The sequence below is a fragment of the Malaya genurostris genome, chromosome 2, assembly GCF_030247185.1.
Source record: "Malaya genurostris strain Urasoe2022 chromosome 2, Malgen_1.1, whole genome shotgun sequence".
Lineage (NCBI taxonomy): Eukaryota > Metazoa > Arthropoda > Insecta > Diptera > Culicidae > Malaya > Malaya genurostris.
The window spans coordinates 131,694,549-131,716,104 of record NC_080571.1 but is presented as its reverse complement, the minus strand read 5'-3'; the positions used below and the strand labels follow the sequence as shown (position 1 = coordinate 131,716,104).

Below are 21,556 nucleotides of genomic sequence, written 5' to 3'. Positions count from 1 at the left end.
TCACAACGATCACCAGACTTGTAAACAGGAATTACTTCAGCCACTTTGAGGCAGTCAGGGTAATAGCATAAATAAATAAACATAGATTTCTCACAGTACGGTGACACTAACAGCACCTCTAGTGACAAACGGGTGTACTTTTTTCCATTAGCTACTGTGGTTGTGTTAAATGTTGCCTGCGCATTTTTGCATGCATTTTAGGAGCATTTACGCACCCATTCTCCACCAGACGGTGCTTTTGGTGTCACGGGTTGCTCAACTACATTACTATTACACTGGGAAATCTATGTTTATTTGATTTATGGTAATAGCCAGTCTGAACAATTGCATTGAGCATGGCTGGTCTGAAAATTAGTTTATAAATTAATAATTTGTTTTTTAGACAGAGCTAAGAATTTATGTTTATGAGAGGATATAAACATTTCATAGTTTTATTACACTTTGCCTGGATTCCTTCAATATGATTCTTGAAAGTGAGATTTTCTCATACGTTAAACCTAAGTATTTAGTTTGATCAGACCATGTCAATTTCAAGCCATTCAATTTTAAAATGTGATTATTGTTTGGTTTAAGAAAAGCAGCTCTTGGTTTATGAGGAAAGATAATCAATTGCGTTTTTGCAGCATTTGGTTTATTTTTCCATTTTGACAGATAATCACTGAAAATATTTAAACTTCTTTGTAGGCGACTGCAGATCACTCTTATGCCGTTTTTCATTGAAAAACACTGGTGGCGTGGATTGCTCTGGTTTTGCACTTTCGACCAAAAATGCAACATTCTGACGGTGTTTCATTGCGATTTCTGCTCGAAAGTGCAAAACCAGAGCCATCCACGCCACCAGTGTTTTTCAATGTAAACCTGTTTTAATCCACCTAGTGGTGTAATGTTGCCTTTCTCATGTACATATAATATTGTGGTATTCTATTCAAAATTTTTATCTTCGATTTTTGAAAGAAACCAAGAGATTGTTTGTGCATAAAATACAAAACAAAACAGTGCTTTGATTACGTAAGTCATTCTTAAGAAAATGAAGTGGGTTCACTATATTATGCACTTCCGGCACCGGAACCCGAGAACCGGTATAATCAAAGTCGGTTCGTACGGCCACCAACTAACATGACACACAAACTCTACTAGTTTTTATTCAAATTTTGAAGATTTTATACATTTCTGCCATCGCTCTCTAAATAACTATTTAAATGTTTGTTGCATCCGAAAATATTTTAAGTGACGGTGTAATATATTAACACACTTTATCCTATAACTCCGAAACCGGAAGTCGGATCCAAATGAAATTCGGGAATTCCGTATGAGACCAGAAGACCTTTCATTTGAATCTTTAAAAAAAATTGAATCTAAGTTTGTGGAAATCGGTCAAACCATTACTGAGAAATCTATTTTGGTATATATGACCACTATTTCCGTTACTTCCGGAACCGGATACCGGGAACCAGGATAGCTGGAATCGGTTTGTTTAGTTGCCTACTGATAATAGCTATCGATTTGTGTAGTTTTGAGACCAGTTTAGAAAATTTTTTACGCGTTTTGTTTCGCCGGTTTAAGTGACGGTGTACAATATTGAACACACTTTACCCTATAAGTCCGGAACCGGAAGTCGGATCTGGATGAAATTCAGGAATTCCGTATGGGACCACAAGACCTTTCATTTGAATCTAAGTTTGTGGAAATCGGTCAAACCATTACTGAGAAAAGTGAGTGAGATCTGTTTTGGTATATATGACCACTATTTCCGGTACTTCCGGAACCGGATACCGGGAACCAGGATAGCCGGAATCGGTTTGTTTAGTTGCCTACTGATAATAGCTATCGATTTGTGTAGTTTTGAGACCAGTTTAGAAAATTTTTTACTTATTTTGTTTCGCCGGTTTAAGTGACGGTGTACAATATTGAACACACTTTACCCTATAACTCCGGAACCGGAAGTCGGATCCGGATGAAATTCAGGAATTCCGTATGAGACCACGAGTATAAGTTCAACCTAATTTCAACCTTTCATTTGAGTCTAAGTTTGTCATAATCGGTTCAGCCATCTCCAAGAAAACCTAGTGAGATTATTTGACACATACACACACATACATACACACACATAGACAGACATTGCTCAGCTCGATGAACTGAGTCGAATGGTAATGACACTTGGCCCTCCGGGCCAATTTTTACTAGTCGGTTTTTCAAGTGATTGCATAACCTTTCTATATGAGAAAGGCAAAACGCCATTAGATTTCTACCTGTGGCTAACAGACTTGTGTCGTCACAGAATAGCGATTTCTGACAACCAATGGGTAGATTTGGGAGATCAGAAGTGAAAATATTATACAAGATTGCACAGTGGTTTGAATCGACAAAAACGTGAACTTAATCGACAAAAACGTGAACTTAATATCCAATATACATAGTTCCTTTGGATAACTCATTCACAGAAATATTCCTCGTGATTTGAACAAAGCCTACTAATATAAATGTTCCTTTCAACAACTTTTTTGCCTTAAGAGATAGAAAAATGATGTTTTTTACAAAGTTTTAGAACTTATAACGAGAAAAAACTTTGCCAAAGAAGCTATAGGTCTAACGAAAAAAGTTTCGGATATATGAAGCATTTTCGTTCGAAACCACTTAAAATCAATTTTTTGTACATAACTTTTTTCGCAATTATTTTCAGTGTCTACTATGTTCGAGACAATTACTAAAAACGCAAAAATTACACATTTTTGTTGAAGACTGTGCACGGTATGGCCTTTTCCTTAAAAAATTATTTAACATTTAAACTTTTATATACACTACCTTTAACTACTAATAGGAAGCAGGGTCGCAGACCAAAAGACACATTCCAATTTAGTTTTACATCGAGAATGGTTTCCATTTCATAGTACTATTTATTTAGAAATCGTGTGAATTTAATTATTTTTTTCAGTGTATGGCTTAATTAATAAGAATGTATTTGTTTTAGGCGTACTGGTGCTGGTGTAAGATATCATCCTTGAAATGAATTGGATTGGAATTTAAAGAACGGATAAGGAATATTATGTTAAAAGAATAACTAAAACTTGTCGAAATTTAGTGAGCACGTTAACATGCTTCTTTAGTTTGATCAATTGCATCATGAAATTATATTCAATCATTACACCATTGCACCAAAGCTACACTAACGACCGATTATAATTTTTGAACATTTCCTACAAAGCTCCTTTTAATAAACCAAAAATAGCCGTTTTAGTAAATGTATTTGCTAAGAAAATGGTCAAAAAAGCACTCTATATTTTGTTGTCTCATTCACACAATTTGAAAAGGCCACGTTACACACTTCGTAGCTTTATATTACTTAATTAAAGCTTTCCAAAAAGTATATGTAAAACTCAGGTGGGTAATTTTTCATACCGGGGGAAACGACCCACTATTTTAAAGTACTTTAAAACCGCAATTTACGCGAACTTAATTTACGCGAAATTTTTTCACGCGTTTTATTTGAAACAACGCGATTGTTTATTTAATTTACGCAATGATCGCGAAAAAAAGGTTTTTGTATAATGATGACAATTTCAAATTATTGTGAAATGTACATTAATGAATTGTTTAATTTCAAATAATCTAAATAAGAGCGTGGGCATCCAAGAATTATCTGGAAAACAAATACTTTATATAATCGCTCTTATGTAACTATTGAGTGCGAATAATGAAATCCGTGTATTGACAAAACATTGCTTTATAAAGGGAAAAATCAGCGCAAGCCAAGCACTAGCTTGAGAAGTATTTCCCTCACTCAGATACATTAAAAATGAAGGTTTGTGGTATTCTTATTTTGAACGTGGCTAAATATTGCAGTCAACCGGAAAAAATAAGCCAATTTTAATAATCGTAATGTACGAACGCAAAATCAAAGTTCGTTAGATTAGATGTTCTGAGATGGTTAGCACATGAACTGGAAGTTCTTCTACGATCTTGTACGAAAATCTAGGCATCTTTTCCAAATGGGTATCGCATTCACTCACAATGCGTTTGTATGAAACAGTGGACGAAACATGGATCTACTATTTTTATCCGGAGCCATACCAGCATTCATACTGGGAAAGCCACTCGAAAACGTAACAGGTAGCTGAACAATCATGGCGTATGGTTTTTAGATGCTTGAGGTATAATTAAAATCGACTACCTGGAGCTAGAAAGTACCTTCAAAAGTGGTTAGTACATTGATTTATTGATGCGTTTGATGTGTGAAATAGTAAAAAACGGCCCCATAAAATGAACAAAAATATCACCGTTAACCAAGACAATGCATCGTGACATAAGTCAATGAAAATATCAAACGAATTGGGCTGCAATCTGTTTCCTCACCCACCTTATCCACAATAACCTAGCCCCCGGTGACTGCTTGTCCTTTACTGATCAGAAAAAGACACGCAAGTGAAAAATATTTGGCTCGAACGAGACAGTCATCACTACAACTGAAGTCTATGTTCATGTCATTGACAAATAATTCTATAAGGATGGAGTCTATTCGATACAGAATCTTGTTTTTTATGAGTAATTTTATTAAATGCGAACGCACTCATTGGAACTCAGCAATCTTATGAAAACCGTGTACAGACGAAATTGTCTTATTTGCTAAAGGAAACCATGACAATGATTTTCGTTCCTAACTGAAGTTTCAATCCTCAATTATCTGAAATATGCGTAGAAATATTTCCAAGCAATTTGCGTAATGATATTGAAAATCAATTTAAAAATGATTGAGATATTAATGTTCAAAACCTGTTTGAACGGTATTATTTTCTGTATTTTGAATTTGCACAATGGTGAAGAAAACATAAAAGGAATTCCTACGTCAAAAGATTTTGAGTGATTTTATTTATGTGAAAATATAGAAGCTGAGACGAGACAAGTATCTTAGTACCTTAGCTATCAATTTTTACCGAAGGAGTCGAGCTTAAACATGTACTGGAAAAATTCCGATAAACCCCTTCTACCATTTACTATTATATTCGTGATAGCTACCAGAAGTTGTTACTTTCTTCTTACTACTGCATTCTTCTTTTGCCGGTTTCTGCTTTCTCAAATGATGCTTGTCAGGTCTCATAAATATATTGTTAAATAAAAAAAGTCTATCTGCGGTATATCTTCACATCTTTGCTCTATCCTCAGAACTAGCATTCTATAATTTGGATTTTATTTATTATTCCGAATAACAATAAAAATATTCTTATTGCTATGAATAATACTAATATTACCGTTGTTTTTCGCTCGAAATTTCAGGTGGGTAATTACCCACCTTTGGAATTTTCGAGTGGGTAGTACTACCCATCGTACCCACCTCTTTCACCGGCCCTGTATGTATGTGACTTTTGGTCTGCGACTCTGCTTCCAATTAGTAGTTAAAGTTAGTGTATATAAAAGTTTAAATATTAAATAACTTTTTAAGGAAAAGGCCAAACCATGCATAGTCTTCAACAAAAATGTGTAATTTTGCGTTTTTAGTAATTGTCTCGAACATAAGAGACACTGAAAATAATTGCGAAAAGAGTTATGTACAAAAAATTGATTTTAAGTGATTTCGAACGAAAATGCTTCACAATGCTTCATCCGAAACTTTTTGCGTTAGACCTGTAGCTTCTTCGGCAAAGTTTTTTTTTCGTTATAAGTTCTAAAACTTTGTAAAAAGCATAATTTTTCTATCTCTTAAGGCAAAAAAGTTATTGAAATGAACTTTTATCATAGTAGGCTTTGCACATTTTTTATTATATTCAAATCACGAGGAATATTTTTGTGAATGAGTTATCCAAAGGAACTATGTATATTGGATCAACGGTTTAGCAGCTAGAAAATTAAGTTCACGTTTTTGTCGATTCAAACCACTGTGGACTGGAGCTACGCTCGAACCCTGCGGAACACCGGCTCGTACGGGTAGCAATTCAGATTTACAATTCTGATAGCTAACCGGAAGAGTACGATCAATTAAATAATTTTGAATCATTTTGATCAAATAAATAGGAAACTGGTAGTCAGACATTTTTGCTATTGAACCTTTGTTGTTTGGCACAAAGTCGAATGCCTTTTCTATGTCTAGAAGAGGATCTCCAGTGGATAACCCAGAAGATTTATTTGCTTTTATCATGTTCGTTACTATTACAAGTTGATGAGTAGTGGAATGTTCATGACGAAATTCAAACTGCTCTGGTGAAAAAATTGAATTCTCATTTATATGAGACATCATTATGAACAAGATATTTTTGTCCAAAAGCTTACTGATAGAAGAAACTGAACTAATTGGTCGATAACTTGATGTTTCTGCTGGCTTTCTATCAGATTTGAGGATAGAAATTACTTTAGCGTTTTTCCATCTTTTTGTGTAGTAAGGTAATGAAAAACTTTTGTTGGAAATTTTAACCAAGAGTCTCAAGCAGGCGCGTATACAGGGGGGGGTTTTAGGGGTTCAAACCCCCCCCGAAACAAAAAATTATAACCCATGGGAAACATTGTGATATAAATTGTACATGTGTTGATTTATCACCATGTTCTAAAACCCCCCCCGAAAATTTTCTCTGGCTACGCGCCTGGTCTCAAGGCAACATCGGGAAGGTTTTTAATAAAAATATTAAAGATTCCATCATTACCAGGAGCCTTCATGTTTTGAGGTTTCCTAATAATTGACTTAATTTCATCAAAATTCGTCTCAATAATGTCATTTGGTAATAACACTTGAGTTGAAATATGATCATATTTCAATGAGACTTCATTTTCAATAGGACTCACAATGTTCAAATTAAAATTGTGGACACTCTCGAACTGCTGAGCAAGTTTTTGAGCTTTTTCGCCATTTGTAAAAAGTATTTGATTTGTTTGATTTCCTTGGTTTCTGAATTTTCTTTAGAACCTTAGATAGTTTCCAGAAAGGTTTAGAATATGGTTTAATTTGTTCAACTTCTTTAGCGAAATTTTCATTTCGCAAAAGAGTAAATCTATGTTTAATTTCTTTTTGTAAATCCTTAACTATGTTTTTCATAGCAGGATCACGATAACGTTGATATTGTCGTCGACGAACATTCTTCAACCGAATGAGTAGTTGAAGATTGTCATCGATGATAGGAGAATTTAATTTAGTTTGAGCTTTGGGGACTGAAAGATTTCTAGCTTCGATAATGTAATGATTCAAATAATCAATTGTTGTTTCGATGTCCGCAGAATTTCCTAAAATAATTTAATGATCCGCATGATTTTCAATATTCAAGATTCAAACTAATTGGCTCTATGATAGTTGAATATACAACTAATTGAATTAATTATAGCTTCGTTGGAAAATCTAAATCTTACAGGAAGATGATCTGAGTCAAAGTCAGCATGTGTAATCGGTTCACTACAAATGTGACTTTGATCTGTTAGAACCAGATCAGTTGTACAAGGATTTTTCACAGAAGAGAAGCAAGTCGGATTACTGGGATGAAGAACTGTGAAGTAACCAGCTGATAGTTGATTATGAAGTATTTTACCATTACTGTTATTTTGCCTACAATTCCACTTGAAATGCTTTGCATTAAGGTCCCCTATTACGAAAAATTTCAGTCGATATCTTGTGAGTTTTTGCAAATCGCCTTTAAAGAAATTTAATTGTTCGCCGGTGCATTGGAATGGCAAATATGCTCCAGCGATGAAATAAAGTCCATGAATGGTTTCAACTTCGATTCCCAAGCTTTCAATAACTTTAGTATTGAAAGAAGGTAAAATTCGATGTTTAATTTGCCGTTGGACAAAAATGGCAACTCCACCACCCATTACAGTAAACCTGTCAAATCGATGAACCACATAATGCGGATTGCTTTTCAATTTGACATTTGGTTTAAGAAATATTTCTGTCACAATGGCAAATATGAAGAAAATTATAAAATTCATCTTCACTCGATTTTAAAGATCGAGCATTCCAATTTAAAATATTCAAATAATTATTTAACATTACTGTTAATTGCATTTGATGTTCAGTACGTCTAAGTTTTTTTCACACCGATTGATAATCACATTGAGATTGTCACAATTCTTTTCATGCGGTGTGGAAATACCTTTCCGTACATCATAAAATAAAGCCACAGTCGACAATTTTATTTTGAAATTATTGCTGCACAAATATATATATATATAATATATATATAAATATATATATATATATATATATATATATATATATATATATATATATATATATAGATATATATATATATATATATATATATATATATATATATATATATATATATATATATATATATATATATATATATATATATGCTACATATACTACAAAGTTTAAGCACCTCAAAAAAAATCATAAGCAAAATTTGAGCTTAATCGGTAAAGGGTGCTGCTCGTCGATTAAGGTTAGAAAAATTACCATAGGGGGGCAGTACATGATTTAGAAAACAAATTTAGAAAAGCGATTTTGCAAAAAAATATTTTCGAGCTGACAATAAATCTCGACGTTTCAAGCAATTCTAAGACTTTAGGCATAAAAAAATATTTTCGATTTCGGAAATTTCATGTATCCCCCGAGCCAGGAATCGGATCCGGATGAAATTCAGAAATTCTGTAACAATTTTATGTTCAAAGAAATATTTCGGTTTGATTTTTGGTTTTGATTGAATTATAATTGATCTTCTTCATTTGGAAAACATCGCAAAACTTGAAAACACTCTGTTTGTCATTATCATATAAAAAGGCTATGCAGTCACTATACCATTGGATTAAGCTCGAGGAACTGAGCAATTGTATGTGTGTATATATGTATGTGTGAATGTAGCAAAGCCTTGGTATTATATTCCTATAGTGGAATTTGACCTTCTGTTTCAACAGACTTTGCAGCCGATTCAGAGTGTACAGAACCATGGCTGGTGCTACGATTATACTGACACTACGAATCTTTCCAGGTCGGGGCTCGAACACACGACAACTGGTTTGTAAGACCAGTGCGCTATGCATTGAACCGCCAACCCAGGAATGTGTGTGTGGCAAATATTGTCACTCAATTTTCACGGAGATGGCTGAATCGGGAAAGCTTCGATTTTTCTAAAAAATTTCTCTAGTTTCCGGTTCTAACATTACAAGGTGATAAGTTTTCAAAATTTCACACCGTCAACGAAAATCGATAAATCTACTAAATTGTGCTCGAAACTGTTCCAATTATGTTAGTTTATGGTCAAACGAACTGTTTTTGGGTTATACTGGATCTGTCGTTTATTTCAAACCTCCATTTAAATCGAAGATGCAGACAATTATGAAAAATTGTTTAAATTGGACTTGTTTTTTCAGTTTGGAGTTCATATGATTTCACTATACCGGTATTAAGTTTTCGGTTGCGGAAATTCCGAAAATAATTATTAAAATCTATAAACTCGATCTCTTCATTTGGTCAAATATGGTTGAATCGATTTTCACTTATCTGAATTCAAATGAGCAATTCAATGCAGAATCGGCTGGCGTTTGGCACGACCCCCTTCGATTTGCATGAAATTTTGCGTAAATATAAAATCAATTCGCATCGTCTTGATGTCGAAGAATAATTTACTCAAAATTTCATGAGGATTATTAAAACAATACATTTGTTGATGGAGAACCCAGGTTAAATTATAAAAAAGGCGTATTCTCATGACATATAAATTATGTTTAGTTTTGTTGCCCAAATATCTAGAAAATGGCTGTATTTTGGAAGTAGCTATCTACCTACTTTTTCATATAGCATAGGTTGATGAATTATATTTGACTGTTTGGACACATTTATTTCCATAAAAACATCGTTTTTATATAATAAAAAAAATATTTTCCACGGGAAACTTTTTTATCAATCACCTCTTGCTTGAACATTCATTAGTTTTCTTGTAACTCGACGTTTTTTGTTGTATAAAATGAAAAAAATGCTATGGTGGAAAAACTAAGAATTTTGAAAACAATCTTATTTTTGAATTTTCAAAAAGTCGGAAGATTTTATTTCAATGTATATTTCTTTTACAGTTTAATTGATTTCCTACAACTTCTTCTTAGAAATTTTTATTTGTGGAAGCTGTTTAAAAATAATGCTACTTAAAACATATACGCCTTTATCAAAAATTAGTCTTGAGTGGAAAAAATTTCTAGACCAGTGAAAAATACTTTATTTGCCATACTGATCACATATGCAAAGTTTCATGTAAATAGAAGGGGGTCGTGCCAGATTTTTGCCATTTGTGGACGATTTGGCGCAGAATTGCTCAAATGTACTATTTAAATGTAGTGGTATAATGCAATAGGTCTTGTCCAAACTGGGTTCTAAGCTTTTTTAATTTGTAGTATTGTGATTGATTTTGCTATGTATAGTTAAAAGTGAATAATGTGAAAAAGGTATCAATACATCACCAGGTGAAATAAAACAGGATCTTAAAGGAGTGCGAAATATCGTTAACAAACACTTGTGTAAAATAGCTGTGGTCGACTGAATTGTGAATTGTGAAAATGTTGACAAAAATGCAGCAGTGATATTTAATTCCTTTATTTGTCAGTTCAAAGAATCATCATGTATTTAATGATTTTACATAGATGGTCCATTCCTTCTCAATTTTTAAACCGAAGATTACATTGAATTCATAGGTGCGTTCAGAAAGTGATGGATTTTTTTAAATTCATTAAATGTAATTTAAATTTGCCAAACACGTTTCGAAAATGTGGTATTCGGATGCTCTTTCAAATATGACTGGCGTAATACTACGATCGTAGTGAGTGCATAGCATGCTCACACTTGTAAAGACCGACGATGAGTCTGAAATACATAATGAGAGACACGTGAGTATCGAGGTGAGAATGAGTGCATTGTGTGCGCCGGAAAGATAAATAAAACTGCCGTGCGGTAATGTGCTAGTGTATACTCACAGGGACGCAGTACGCGTGTTTTCGGGGCTCCTCGCGATATGCGATCCACCGGTATTTCGGTAGCATTACACACTACTACCACACGGCTTGAGTGAGAAACATAAAATAAGGCAAACAGCTGTAGCAGCATCGCAGCAAGTGTGAATCATTGAAAATGTCGTGGTAGTCAGTGTGTAGCAGCGAATATTTGCCCGAACGTGTTAGAAGACAAGTATATGCTGAAGGAATAGACATGATATTGAAGATATTCATTATGAGACAAAATTCATTCATTTCGTGTTGCGCCGTTGACTTGTACGGACGCAGTCTTCGTTATTCTTCAGTCGGATCGGTGAGTCGTTGAGACATGGCATTTGCATCGGTAGTTTAGTTCCTGCTGTCTGCTGGAGCTCATCAGCCAGGATTGGTTGATCTTAGAGATATGCAGAATTTGTTAGAGTGGAGATACTTATGTTTGAGAGTAGTGTTGAGTCGTGCTTTCAGAATTTACTTCAATATCGAATCCAAGGCGCGCCCACAGTGAATAATTGGTGAAGAATTAGGAGAAACATACAGTCTATATTTAACGCAGTGGTCTTGTAAAATTCAGCATTCGGTTGATGTGTTTAGTTTTCTTAGCGCATATTATAAACACATTTCCGATTCGAAATACAAAATCTAGAGCAAGGTTTATTCTAACGTCTAGTTTTGATGGTTTATATTGCTACACAAATAATATTCAATTGAAATATTATTTTTGATTTATTTTGGAATGTGTAAAAGGTGTTCAATATTGCATTTGCAGAATAGTGTAATACCAATTGTCGAACGAAAACTCAATAGTTTCATTGCTTCTAAGTAATTAAAGTGCTTTAAAATGGGGTCCTGGACCCGAATTCTCGGCGGAAATATACTCGTCGCAGTTTTGCTATTCAAGTTCATCATAGGAATAAACTCTATCAAGTCACAGGTGAGCAACAATTGAAAATTCTTATTATAAATCGAATATGCCATATGCACCGCGTGTAAATTTGTTAGCACCGAGGGGATTCATTCGCCGGAACTCGAACTGAGTGGTGCGCATCACTCTGCTAAAAACTGTTTAGTCAAATAAAATTGAACGTACTTTACGATAGCATCATCATATTTTACCACACCAATACTTACATGGAAAACAAAAGGTGGAAAAAAGATAAGAAAACTTTCGGTTAACTTTGTTTGCCGACTGCGAGTATATGATGTAATGTATGACTGATAACCGAATAAGTAATGCTTGTTAGGACTCCAGTCGAGATCTAAATGTACTAACTGTATGCACGTAGTGATCCTTTCAATACATAATTTTTTAATTATTTGATACATTACTGAACAATATTAAAATGCATTGTAGAAACAAATTGTGAATGGAACTAATAGATTTGGAGAATCTATTTTCATGGAAAGAAATAAACACATTAATATTTGCTCTCAAGCATCCCAACATAAACACAACCAACAAAGTTTAAGTTCAAGTAGGAAAAACCTGTTTCAATCCACCTAGTGGTGTAAGGATGCATTTCTCATATCAATCATACTATCATATGGTATTCTTCAAAATATTTTTTTTCGATTCTTAGAAGAATAACCGAAATCGGTTTTTCGACCATCTACTGATAAAAACTATCAATTGGAGAAGATTTGAGGTCGATTTAGAATTTTTTTACGGTTCTCGCCCTTTTCAGTGACGGTATAAAATTATTAACACATTTTACCCTATATTTCCGAATCCAAAAGTCGGATCTAAATGAATTACGTATGGGACCACAAGACCTTTCATTTAAACTTAAGTTTGTGAAAATCGGTCGCGCCATCTATGAGAAAAGTTAGAACGCATATTTTCATTTTTTGCACATTTTACCCCATAACTCCGGAACCGAAAGTCGGATTCAAAAAATATTCAGGAATTTTGTATGGAACCATAAGCCCTTTCATTTGAATTTAAGTTTGTGAAATTCGGTTCAGCCATTTCCGAAAAAGTTGGTGCACTTATTTTCACAATTTTTCGCACATTTTATTCCATAATTCCGGAACCGGAAGTCGGATTCAAATAATATTCAGGTATTTTGTATGGAACCACAAGACCTTACGTTACATACACACATACGCACACACAAACATTTTGCGTACTCGACGAACTGTGTCGAATGGTATATGACACTCGGCCTTCCGGGCCTCGGTTCAAAAGTCGGTTTCCACAGTAATTGCATAACCTTTCTATATGAGAAAGGCAGAAAATTATTAATCAATTCAAGCCATGCGTATATGCATGACAATTAGTAATTTTAAATTTAGCAATTTCTAATCGAATTATATAAGTTACCGCAACAGCTGGAAGGTTACTGCTAACGATCAAACAACTACAATATTTGCTCAAGGACGCGAAACAGAAATATATACACAAAATCCTGTTTTAATCCACCTAGCGGTGCAATAATGCATTTCTCATAAAACTCTTTTTTTTTGTTTTTGATGTGGAACACATCTTTGTTTTCTATACAGGGGTGCAAATTAGAAATTCGAGGGAAAATACAAGTAGAAATGTGGTCAGTTTTTGAACACTTACAGCTCGGTCATCTTAGTTTCAATCAGTAATATTATTTCATTAATTGACTGGCAATATTCTCCGGCATACCGGATTTCCCTGCCAGAGACGACGGAGTAAGCGAAACATCAATGGGAAAGCATCGCTCTGATAGGTCAATCGTTACAAAAGCGTAGCTGTTGGAAGCACGCGAATCTATAAATATAAGCGAAATTATAGCTAACGTTTCAGTCCTATATGTAGCATGCCAGAGGTAGGTTGTTGCTAGAAAGCAAAACACGTAACGCTATAAAACGATTTGAAGCTTGTGTCATGCGAGTTTGGATGAAATTAAATGTTATGTCGTTTTCACCTGAGAAAATTGCAACTACCCCACGATGAATTTTGAGTGCTTAAGATTAATTTCTAATTTATATAAGATGAGTTCGATTGATAATGAGAAAAAGTTTATAGCTTTAACCGAAATCGCAGAATGGTAGAGAAACTTAACGCAATAAAAATAACTGCTTGCATACAAAACTTGAACACAAGCTTGGCGAAAAGAAGTTTAAATATCGAAATCCCAAGTGAGCAATTCTAGGAATGAGTAGACGAAAAAGTGACAAAATCAGAATCGACCTTCTCCGATTTGGATGAAACATGGCTTCAGTATGGCAAACCATAAGTTTTGAACTGATTGATAGGTCAATCCGACTCACGACTGACTTTTAAAAAGGGCGTATGTATTTTTGCATTTTACCAAAATTGCCTTTTTCAAATCGTTGTACCTCGGTTGTACCAAAATTGCCTTTTTCAAATCGTTGTAACTAGGGAATCGATTGGGCACTCTAAAAAAATATACACTGAAAAAAATTTGATTTTTTTCTCAATAATCCGAAAAAGTTAAATAAAAAAAAGCATGGTTTTAATTTTTTTTTGATAATTTTTATTTTAAAGCTGTTATTAAAACCTACCGATTGATGGCTATCCCATCCGTGCCTTTGAAAAATGAAGAAGTTACAGTTGAAACAATTTACAGATATATTCGAAATTTCATGTTCTCGTTGAAAGATAATCATTTAAACAGTAGAATATTATTCTACAGGTTAAAGGCAATAAATTTGTTCATGATATACTTTCTTCTAAAAGTAGCTGTTCTTGAGATGCTTGGATATTTAATTATAACACCATTTTGTATATATCCATGAATTGTTTATTTGCTTGCTATATCTACAATTATTACATGTACATGAATAATGAATAGTTTGGTTTTTTAGGTTTTACACGGGGATCGGTTTTTGAAGGAGGACTTCTTCCTCTTAAAGGAACCTTGAGGAGTGACAAACAATGTACCTACGCTATTTTCATCAGAGTCGGATTCCCCTGGCTCTAGATTTGAAAAGGAGTTTCTGTTTTGAGGGGAACATCAATGACAGTTTTAAGCATTTCTGCATATATGCCCTTAGACCGTGCTGTTATAGAAAGTTTGATTTTGTCTTTACACAACTTAAATACAGAGCATGCTGGGAGATCATGATGACTCTTCCAATAATTAGCACATTTTGTTTTTACCGCAAATATTATTCTAATAGGGCCCTTGACATTTGATACATTTAGACTTATTACTACAATAAGTAGCTGTATGCCCGAATTTTTTATAGTTCGTGCAATTTATAACATGCGGAACGAAAGGAAGACGAATTTTATCGATTTAGACATGGCTACGCAACGCTGATCCGGCAAATGTCACTTGAAACGAATCTGTAGTCGAACGTTCTAATTTCTACCAACGTATTATAGTTCATTTGAAAACTCGTAATGCATTATACATAAGGCATGAGCCATTTAGATTAATTTGCCTACCAGACAACGCGTTTCCTAAGTGTTCTAATTTTAACTTATCATCCAATATGTTTTATCAAGGATGACTAGATCCTTTTCGCAACTTCAGGCTCGTTTTTAGATTTCAGTTTTTATTATGAAGTAACAGTTTTTTCACGGTTTCCGCAATTAATACGGTTTTTTTACACGGATTTTTTTAACACGCTACGTAACCCCCGTGGAAAAAAAACCTTAGTGTATACTAGATATACTGGATATACTGTTGAGAGTACAAATTAGTTCGGTCCGTTTACAAAAGATGACTATTGAACAGTAACAACTGTTGTCGATAGTTTCGAGAGGTTAGATATCTGTCAACTGAAGCACATCAAATGCCTGTGAATGTTTGTGATGATAATGCTCCAACTAATAAATCATGAAGGGAATTCTTTCAACGTTTCAAGAATGGAGATTTCATAGTTGAAGGCAGGTCTCGCTCTGGTCAACCAAAAAAAAATCGAAGACAAAATGTTGGAGGCATTTCTCCTATCAAGATCCGAGTCAAACGCAAGAGTAGTTTTTAGAACCATACGAAGTAAATCAACTAGCAGTTTCTGTACGACTAAAATCTTTGAGAATGATTCAAAAGTAAGGCTGTTGGCTGCATTATGAATTGAAATCGAGATACTTTGAAAGGCGATTTCTCACTCGCGAACGACTGATTCAAAGAGAACAAAGGAAGAGCTTTTTACATCGAATGGTTACTGGAAATTCATAATTGATATTCTATGATAGCCCCAAGAAGACCAGGAATCAAGAATCAGAACTAATTGGAGATATTTGTGCTTTGTCGTGGCTTCTCATAATTTACCTGATGATAAAGGAATGTTAAAAGGAACATGGAAGGGAATTGTGAATTGGGTGAGGTGCGAAAACGGCACAAAACAAAAAGAAATAGATCGGTCAGCATCCACGTAAGAATGCTGAACGATCTGCAAATGTCAAAATGCACATTTTATAAAACCTCCTTTCCCCTTGCCCGGGTTGGCGGTTCAATGCATATGACGCTGGCCTTACAAGCCAGTTGTCATGCAATGATTATGTACGCTAAGAATCGGCTGCGAAGTCTGTTGATACAGAAAGGCCAAAGTTCACAGAAGGAATGTAATGCCAAAACTTTGCTGTGCTGCTTTCCCCTAGAGGATTTAAAGATTTTACAAAAGCAACACCTGTTTTTCTGAAAGAATGCAGAACGAAACTCAATATTTATGAACAGAAGTAAATTCGGCACCACATAAGAAGACAATCTGCTAAAAGTTTTTAGGTTAGAAACAGAAAAGATTCATGCACGACGAACTTCTCTGACTATTGCTCCTTAGCATATTTGGTAAGAAACGATAGAATATCCTTAAATTTTAGCTCACCATACTCAGATTCAACCATGTATGGAGAACTAAAAACCCGGATACTTAGTTGCGTCAATGCGGAACAGTAACATATCAGATGCTATGTGGTGCGCAATCGCACTAACACAAATCACAAAAATAATACGCAGCACACTGAATATTGATCATATGATGATTGAGTTTGCAATGTCCAATCAGAGCTCTCACCAAAATCCTGCAATGATGCATGGAAAAATGCAATAGACATTTTAACATTTTTAGATTCAAACCTGCAAAAATGCGGTTGCCTGAGCGAAATTTTGCAAGTTATGCCAGTAGATGACATATTTGGATACAGTCCACGAAATGATCCTGTGACATCTTTTAACAGTGGGTGAAGTTGCAATTTCATCATCCATAGTATGAGGTACTGTCTCGTAGGATGAAGATGCATTAAATAACCCGCATTTGAGCCTCAGATACTTGAGTGAGTTACGTAGTCATCTCTACAAGCCTTACCAAAAGCTTTTTGCTTTGCAGAACCAACAGACCCATAATAATATTCAATAGGGATAAGAAAAACTATGTACATACTTAAAAAATACCCTGTGATTTTATTTTTTATTAGATCGCAAATAAATGGATCATCGCAGTTCTCGCAAATTTACGTGGAAGAACATTTAATTTTGTGTCTTAAACTCAATGACCTTAAATTAATTGAAATGAAAAAAAATATATAGATAGTAACCGCCGCGACTGAACCGAAAATCATTGGATCGCAAGTACGTCTGTTAATCGACTGATCCACAGATGCATACATCTGCTTGGCTGGTAAAGGCGCATTTGAATTTATACAGTCGCACTTGCTAGCAGAACGCCAGTTACAGTCCAGTCCAGTGTCCATCCAGCGACTGGCACCATTAAAGAAGGTGACAAGCGATTATAAATACACTCTCCAACTCAATGCTTGATCTGAGAAACAGGTATAAAGCGAGAAGACTAGTGTTTGATGGACAAAGAAGATGTTTGGATGTAAGATATCGGTCGGGTGACGGCCAGGATGTAGACCATGTTCGATGTACGTTCTACTATGTCTGTCTGGCGTTTCAGAATGACTAAAACAAGATTTAGAGTGGCGAAATGGTAGCGCGTATGCACGGAATGCATAAGAACGCAGGTTCGAGTCCTGTCTCTGAGCGTACCTTTTTCCAAAAAATCATCTTTTCTGTTAGTTTTTCATTCATTTAGCTTCTCCAATATATGTTTTCCGCTCAGTCATTGCAAATTGCAAACTTAGTTATGGCGGTTTTACGTCAAACAACTAAAATTAATCAATCGTTATAAATTTTATTCATATGATATAATTTTCTAAACCACGCTCTGGAATTTACCATGAACTATACTTAATACACTTCAATCGAAGTGATGTAAACAATTTGAAAACTTTAGAAAAAGTACGTTTCATTTCCTACATTAATATTCATTGGGAACATTATAAACGGCATAATCGTATTGCAAACAATGTCGTCGTTGCCAAGGCATCGGCCATGGAACCAAAAATCGTCATATGGATATACGGTGCTTGAATTGTGGTAAATCGAACTCGAAAGACGGTTGTCCAATGATTGAAACCACTGATAAATTATCATGTTCAAATTGCGATGGAAATCATGAATCCAATTATTTGAAATGTCCTGACAGGGAAAAAAATTTTAAACGCTCGTTCGCTTAGGCAACAAGTCAAATCAACGACCTTAAATTTACATAACAAAATCAAAAAACCGTTACAAATGCCACGCCTAATTCTTCTAAGACACTTATTTCTTCAAATTTAAAACAAAAAACAGGTACACCTTTTTAAATGATTATCCGAATGAATTCGACTTCATCACTTTTTGAAGCATTTCAAATCGAATGGCAATTTGCAAATAATATTATAATGAATTTAAAATTTAACAGTGATGTTAAATAATTATTTGAATATTTTAAATTGGAATGCTCGATCTTTGAAATCGAGTGAAGATGAATTTTATAATTTTCTCAAAGTTCACAAAATTCATATTGCCATTGTGACAGAAATATTTCTTAAACCAAATGTCAAATTGAAAAGCAATCCACATTATGTGGTTCATCGATTTGACAGGTTTACTGGAATGGGTGGTGGAGTTGCCATTTTTGTCCAAAGGCAAATTAAACATCGAATTTCATTATTGAAAGCTTAGGAATCGAAGTTGAAACCATTCATTGAATTTATTTCATCGCTGGAGCATATTTGCCATTCCAATGCACCGGCGAACAATTAAATCTCTTTAAAGGCGATTTACAAAAACTCACAAGATATCGACCGAAATTTTTCGTAATAGGTGACTTAAATGCAAAGCATGTCCAGTGGAATTGTTGGCAAAATAACAGTAATGGTAAAATACTTCATAATCAACTCTCAGCTGGTTACTTCACAGTTCTTCATCCCAGTAATCCGACTTGTATCTCTTCCGTGAAAAACCCGTCTACAATTGATCTGGTTCTAACAGATCAAAGTCACATTTGTAGTGAACCGATTACACATGCTGACTTTGACTCAGATCATCTTCCTGTAACATTCAGACTTTCCAACGAAGCTATAATAAATCCAATTAGTTCTATATTCAACTATCATAGAGCTAATTGGTTGGATTACAGATCTCACATTGAAAATCATGTGGATCATGAAACTATTTCAGAAAATTCTGCGGACATCGACACAGCAATAGATCATTTGAATCATTACATTATCGAAGCAAGAAAATTTTGCTAAAGAAGTTGAACAAATTAAACCATATTCTGAACCTTTCTGGAAACTTTCTGAGTTTCTAAAGAAAATTCAGAAACCAAGGAAATCAAATAAATCAAATACTTCTTACAAATGGCGAAAAAGCTCAAAAACTTGCTCAGCAGTTCGAGTGTGTCCATAATTTTAATTTGAACGTTGTGAGTCCTATTGAAAATGAAGTCTCACTGAAATATGATCATATTTCAACTCAAGTGTTATTACAAGATGACATTTTTGATGAAATTAAGTCAATTATTAGGAAACTTAAAAACATGAAGGCTCCTGGTAACGATGGAATCTATGATATTCTTATTAAAAATCTTCCCGATGTTGTCTTGAGACTCTTGTTTAAAATTTTCAACAAGTGTTTTTCATTAGCTTGCTTCCCAAAATGATGGAAAAACGCTAAAGTAATTCTTATCCTCAAACCTGAAAAAACCCAGCAGAAACATCAAGTTATCGACCAATTAGCTTACTTTCTTCTATAAGTAAACTTTTTGAAAGAATTATCTTTTTGAGAATGATGTCTCATATAAACGAGAATTCAATTTTTTACCAGAGCAGTTTGGATTTCGTCATGAACATTCAACTACTCATCAACTTGTCAGAGTAACGAACATGATAAAAGCAAATAAATCTTCTGGGTTTTTCACTGGAGTTGCTCTTCTAGACATAGAAAAAGCATTCGACATTGTTTGACACAAAGGTTTAATAGCAAAAATGTATGATTTCCAGTTTCCTATTTATTTTATCAAAATTATTTTACTGATCGTACTCTTCAGACTAGCTATCCGAATTGTAAATCTGAATTGCTACCCGTACGAGCCGGTGTTTCGCAGGGTTCGAGCGTAGCTCCAATCTTGTATAATATTTTCACTTCTGATCTTCCAAATCTACCCGTTGGTTGTCTGAAATAGCTTTTCTGTGACGACACAAGTCTGGCAGCCATAGGTAGAAATCTAAGAGTGATCTGCAGTCGCCTACAAAGAAGTTTAAATATTTTCAGTGATTATCTGTCAAAATGGAAAATTAAGCCAAATGCAGCACAAACGCAATGTTCTTTCTTCATAAGCCAAGAGCTTCTTTTCCTAAACCAAACAATAATCACATTTTCAAATTGAATGGCTTGGAATTGACATAATCTGATCAAGCTAAATACTTAGGTTTAACGTATGACAAAAAACTCACTTTCAAGGATCACATTGTAGGAATCCAGGCAAAGTGTAATAAATATATTAAATGTTTATATCCTCTCATGAACAGAAATTCTAAGCTCTGTCTAAAAAACAAGTTATTAATTTATAAACAAATTTTCAGACCAGCCATGCTTTATGCAGTACCAATTTGGTCAAGTTGTTGTTCCACCAGGAAGAAAACGCTTCAAAGGATTAAGAATAAAATTCTGAAAATGATTTTGAAGCGTCCTTTCTGGTTTAGTACAAATGAGTTACACGGACTCACAAATATAGAACCATGAGATGTAATGTCACCAGGCCCGTACCCAGAATTTCGTTTTGGGAGGGGCCCATAGATAAAAAAAATAATGTTACTGAAGATTGCTTATGTAGCTAATTCTCGGTGTGCCTTTTACGAGTGTTTTTAACATACAATTTAAACTTTTCCACTGGAACTGTTATTGTATTCCATTATTGTCTGAGACCTTCTAAATAATTATATACCTATTTTTGATTTCAAAAGGGGCCCGGGCCCCTTGGGCCCCCCCTCTGGGTACGTGACTGAATGTCACATAATATCGATGCAATCTTCAATTGAATCGATTCGCTCTCTGTATTAGTTAGTAAGTTAGTATATAAGTTCTTATTCCGCATTACAGAATTTTTAGAATTTTCCCTACACAAAAATCTCTGAATTGCGGAAGCAAATGATGTCTTCATGGTAATAACCAAATCATGTATATAATAAGGGCTGAAAAGTCACCACTTGTGGCTGAATACCCAATCTAAATCTTAATAATTTAATATTAACTCATATTCCAATAAATAGTTAAATTTAAAAAAAAGTTAATATTGATGACGGAAGAATCGACGAGTTGTATGAAATAATTGAGCCGCTCAAAGAGAAGTTTACCAGTGAAGGTACGACAAG

The 21,556-nt window shown here is 34.4% G+C and overlaps 1 protein-coding gene across 4 annotated transcripts in view; it reads left to right on the top strand.

Annotated features, from left to right (window-relative positions):
- Positions 1-10,929: 10,929 nt before the first annotated feature.
- Positions 10,930-21,556, top strand: part of LOC131431038 (basement membrane-specific heparan sulfate proteoglycan core protein) — a 746,275-nt gene continuing 735,648 nt past the window's right edge. For 3 of the 4 annotated variants that reach the window (XM_058596470.1, XM_058596473.1, XM_058596471.1), the window contains exon 1: positions 10,931-11,845. In XM_058596470.1, the coding sequence (XP_058452453.1) occupies positions 11,753-11,845 (93 nt within the window). In that variant the 5' untranslated portion in view covers positions 10,931-11,752. Of the gene's footprint in view, positions 11,846-21,556 lie in introns of all 4 variants that reach the window. The other variant, XM_058596469.1, reaches the window with a different exon arrangement.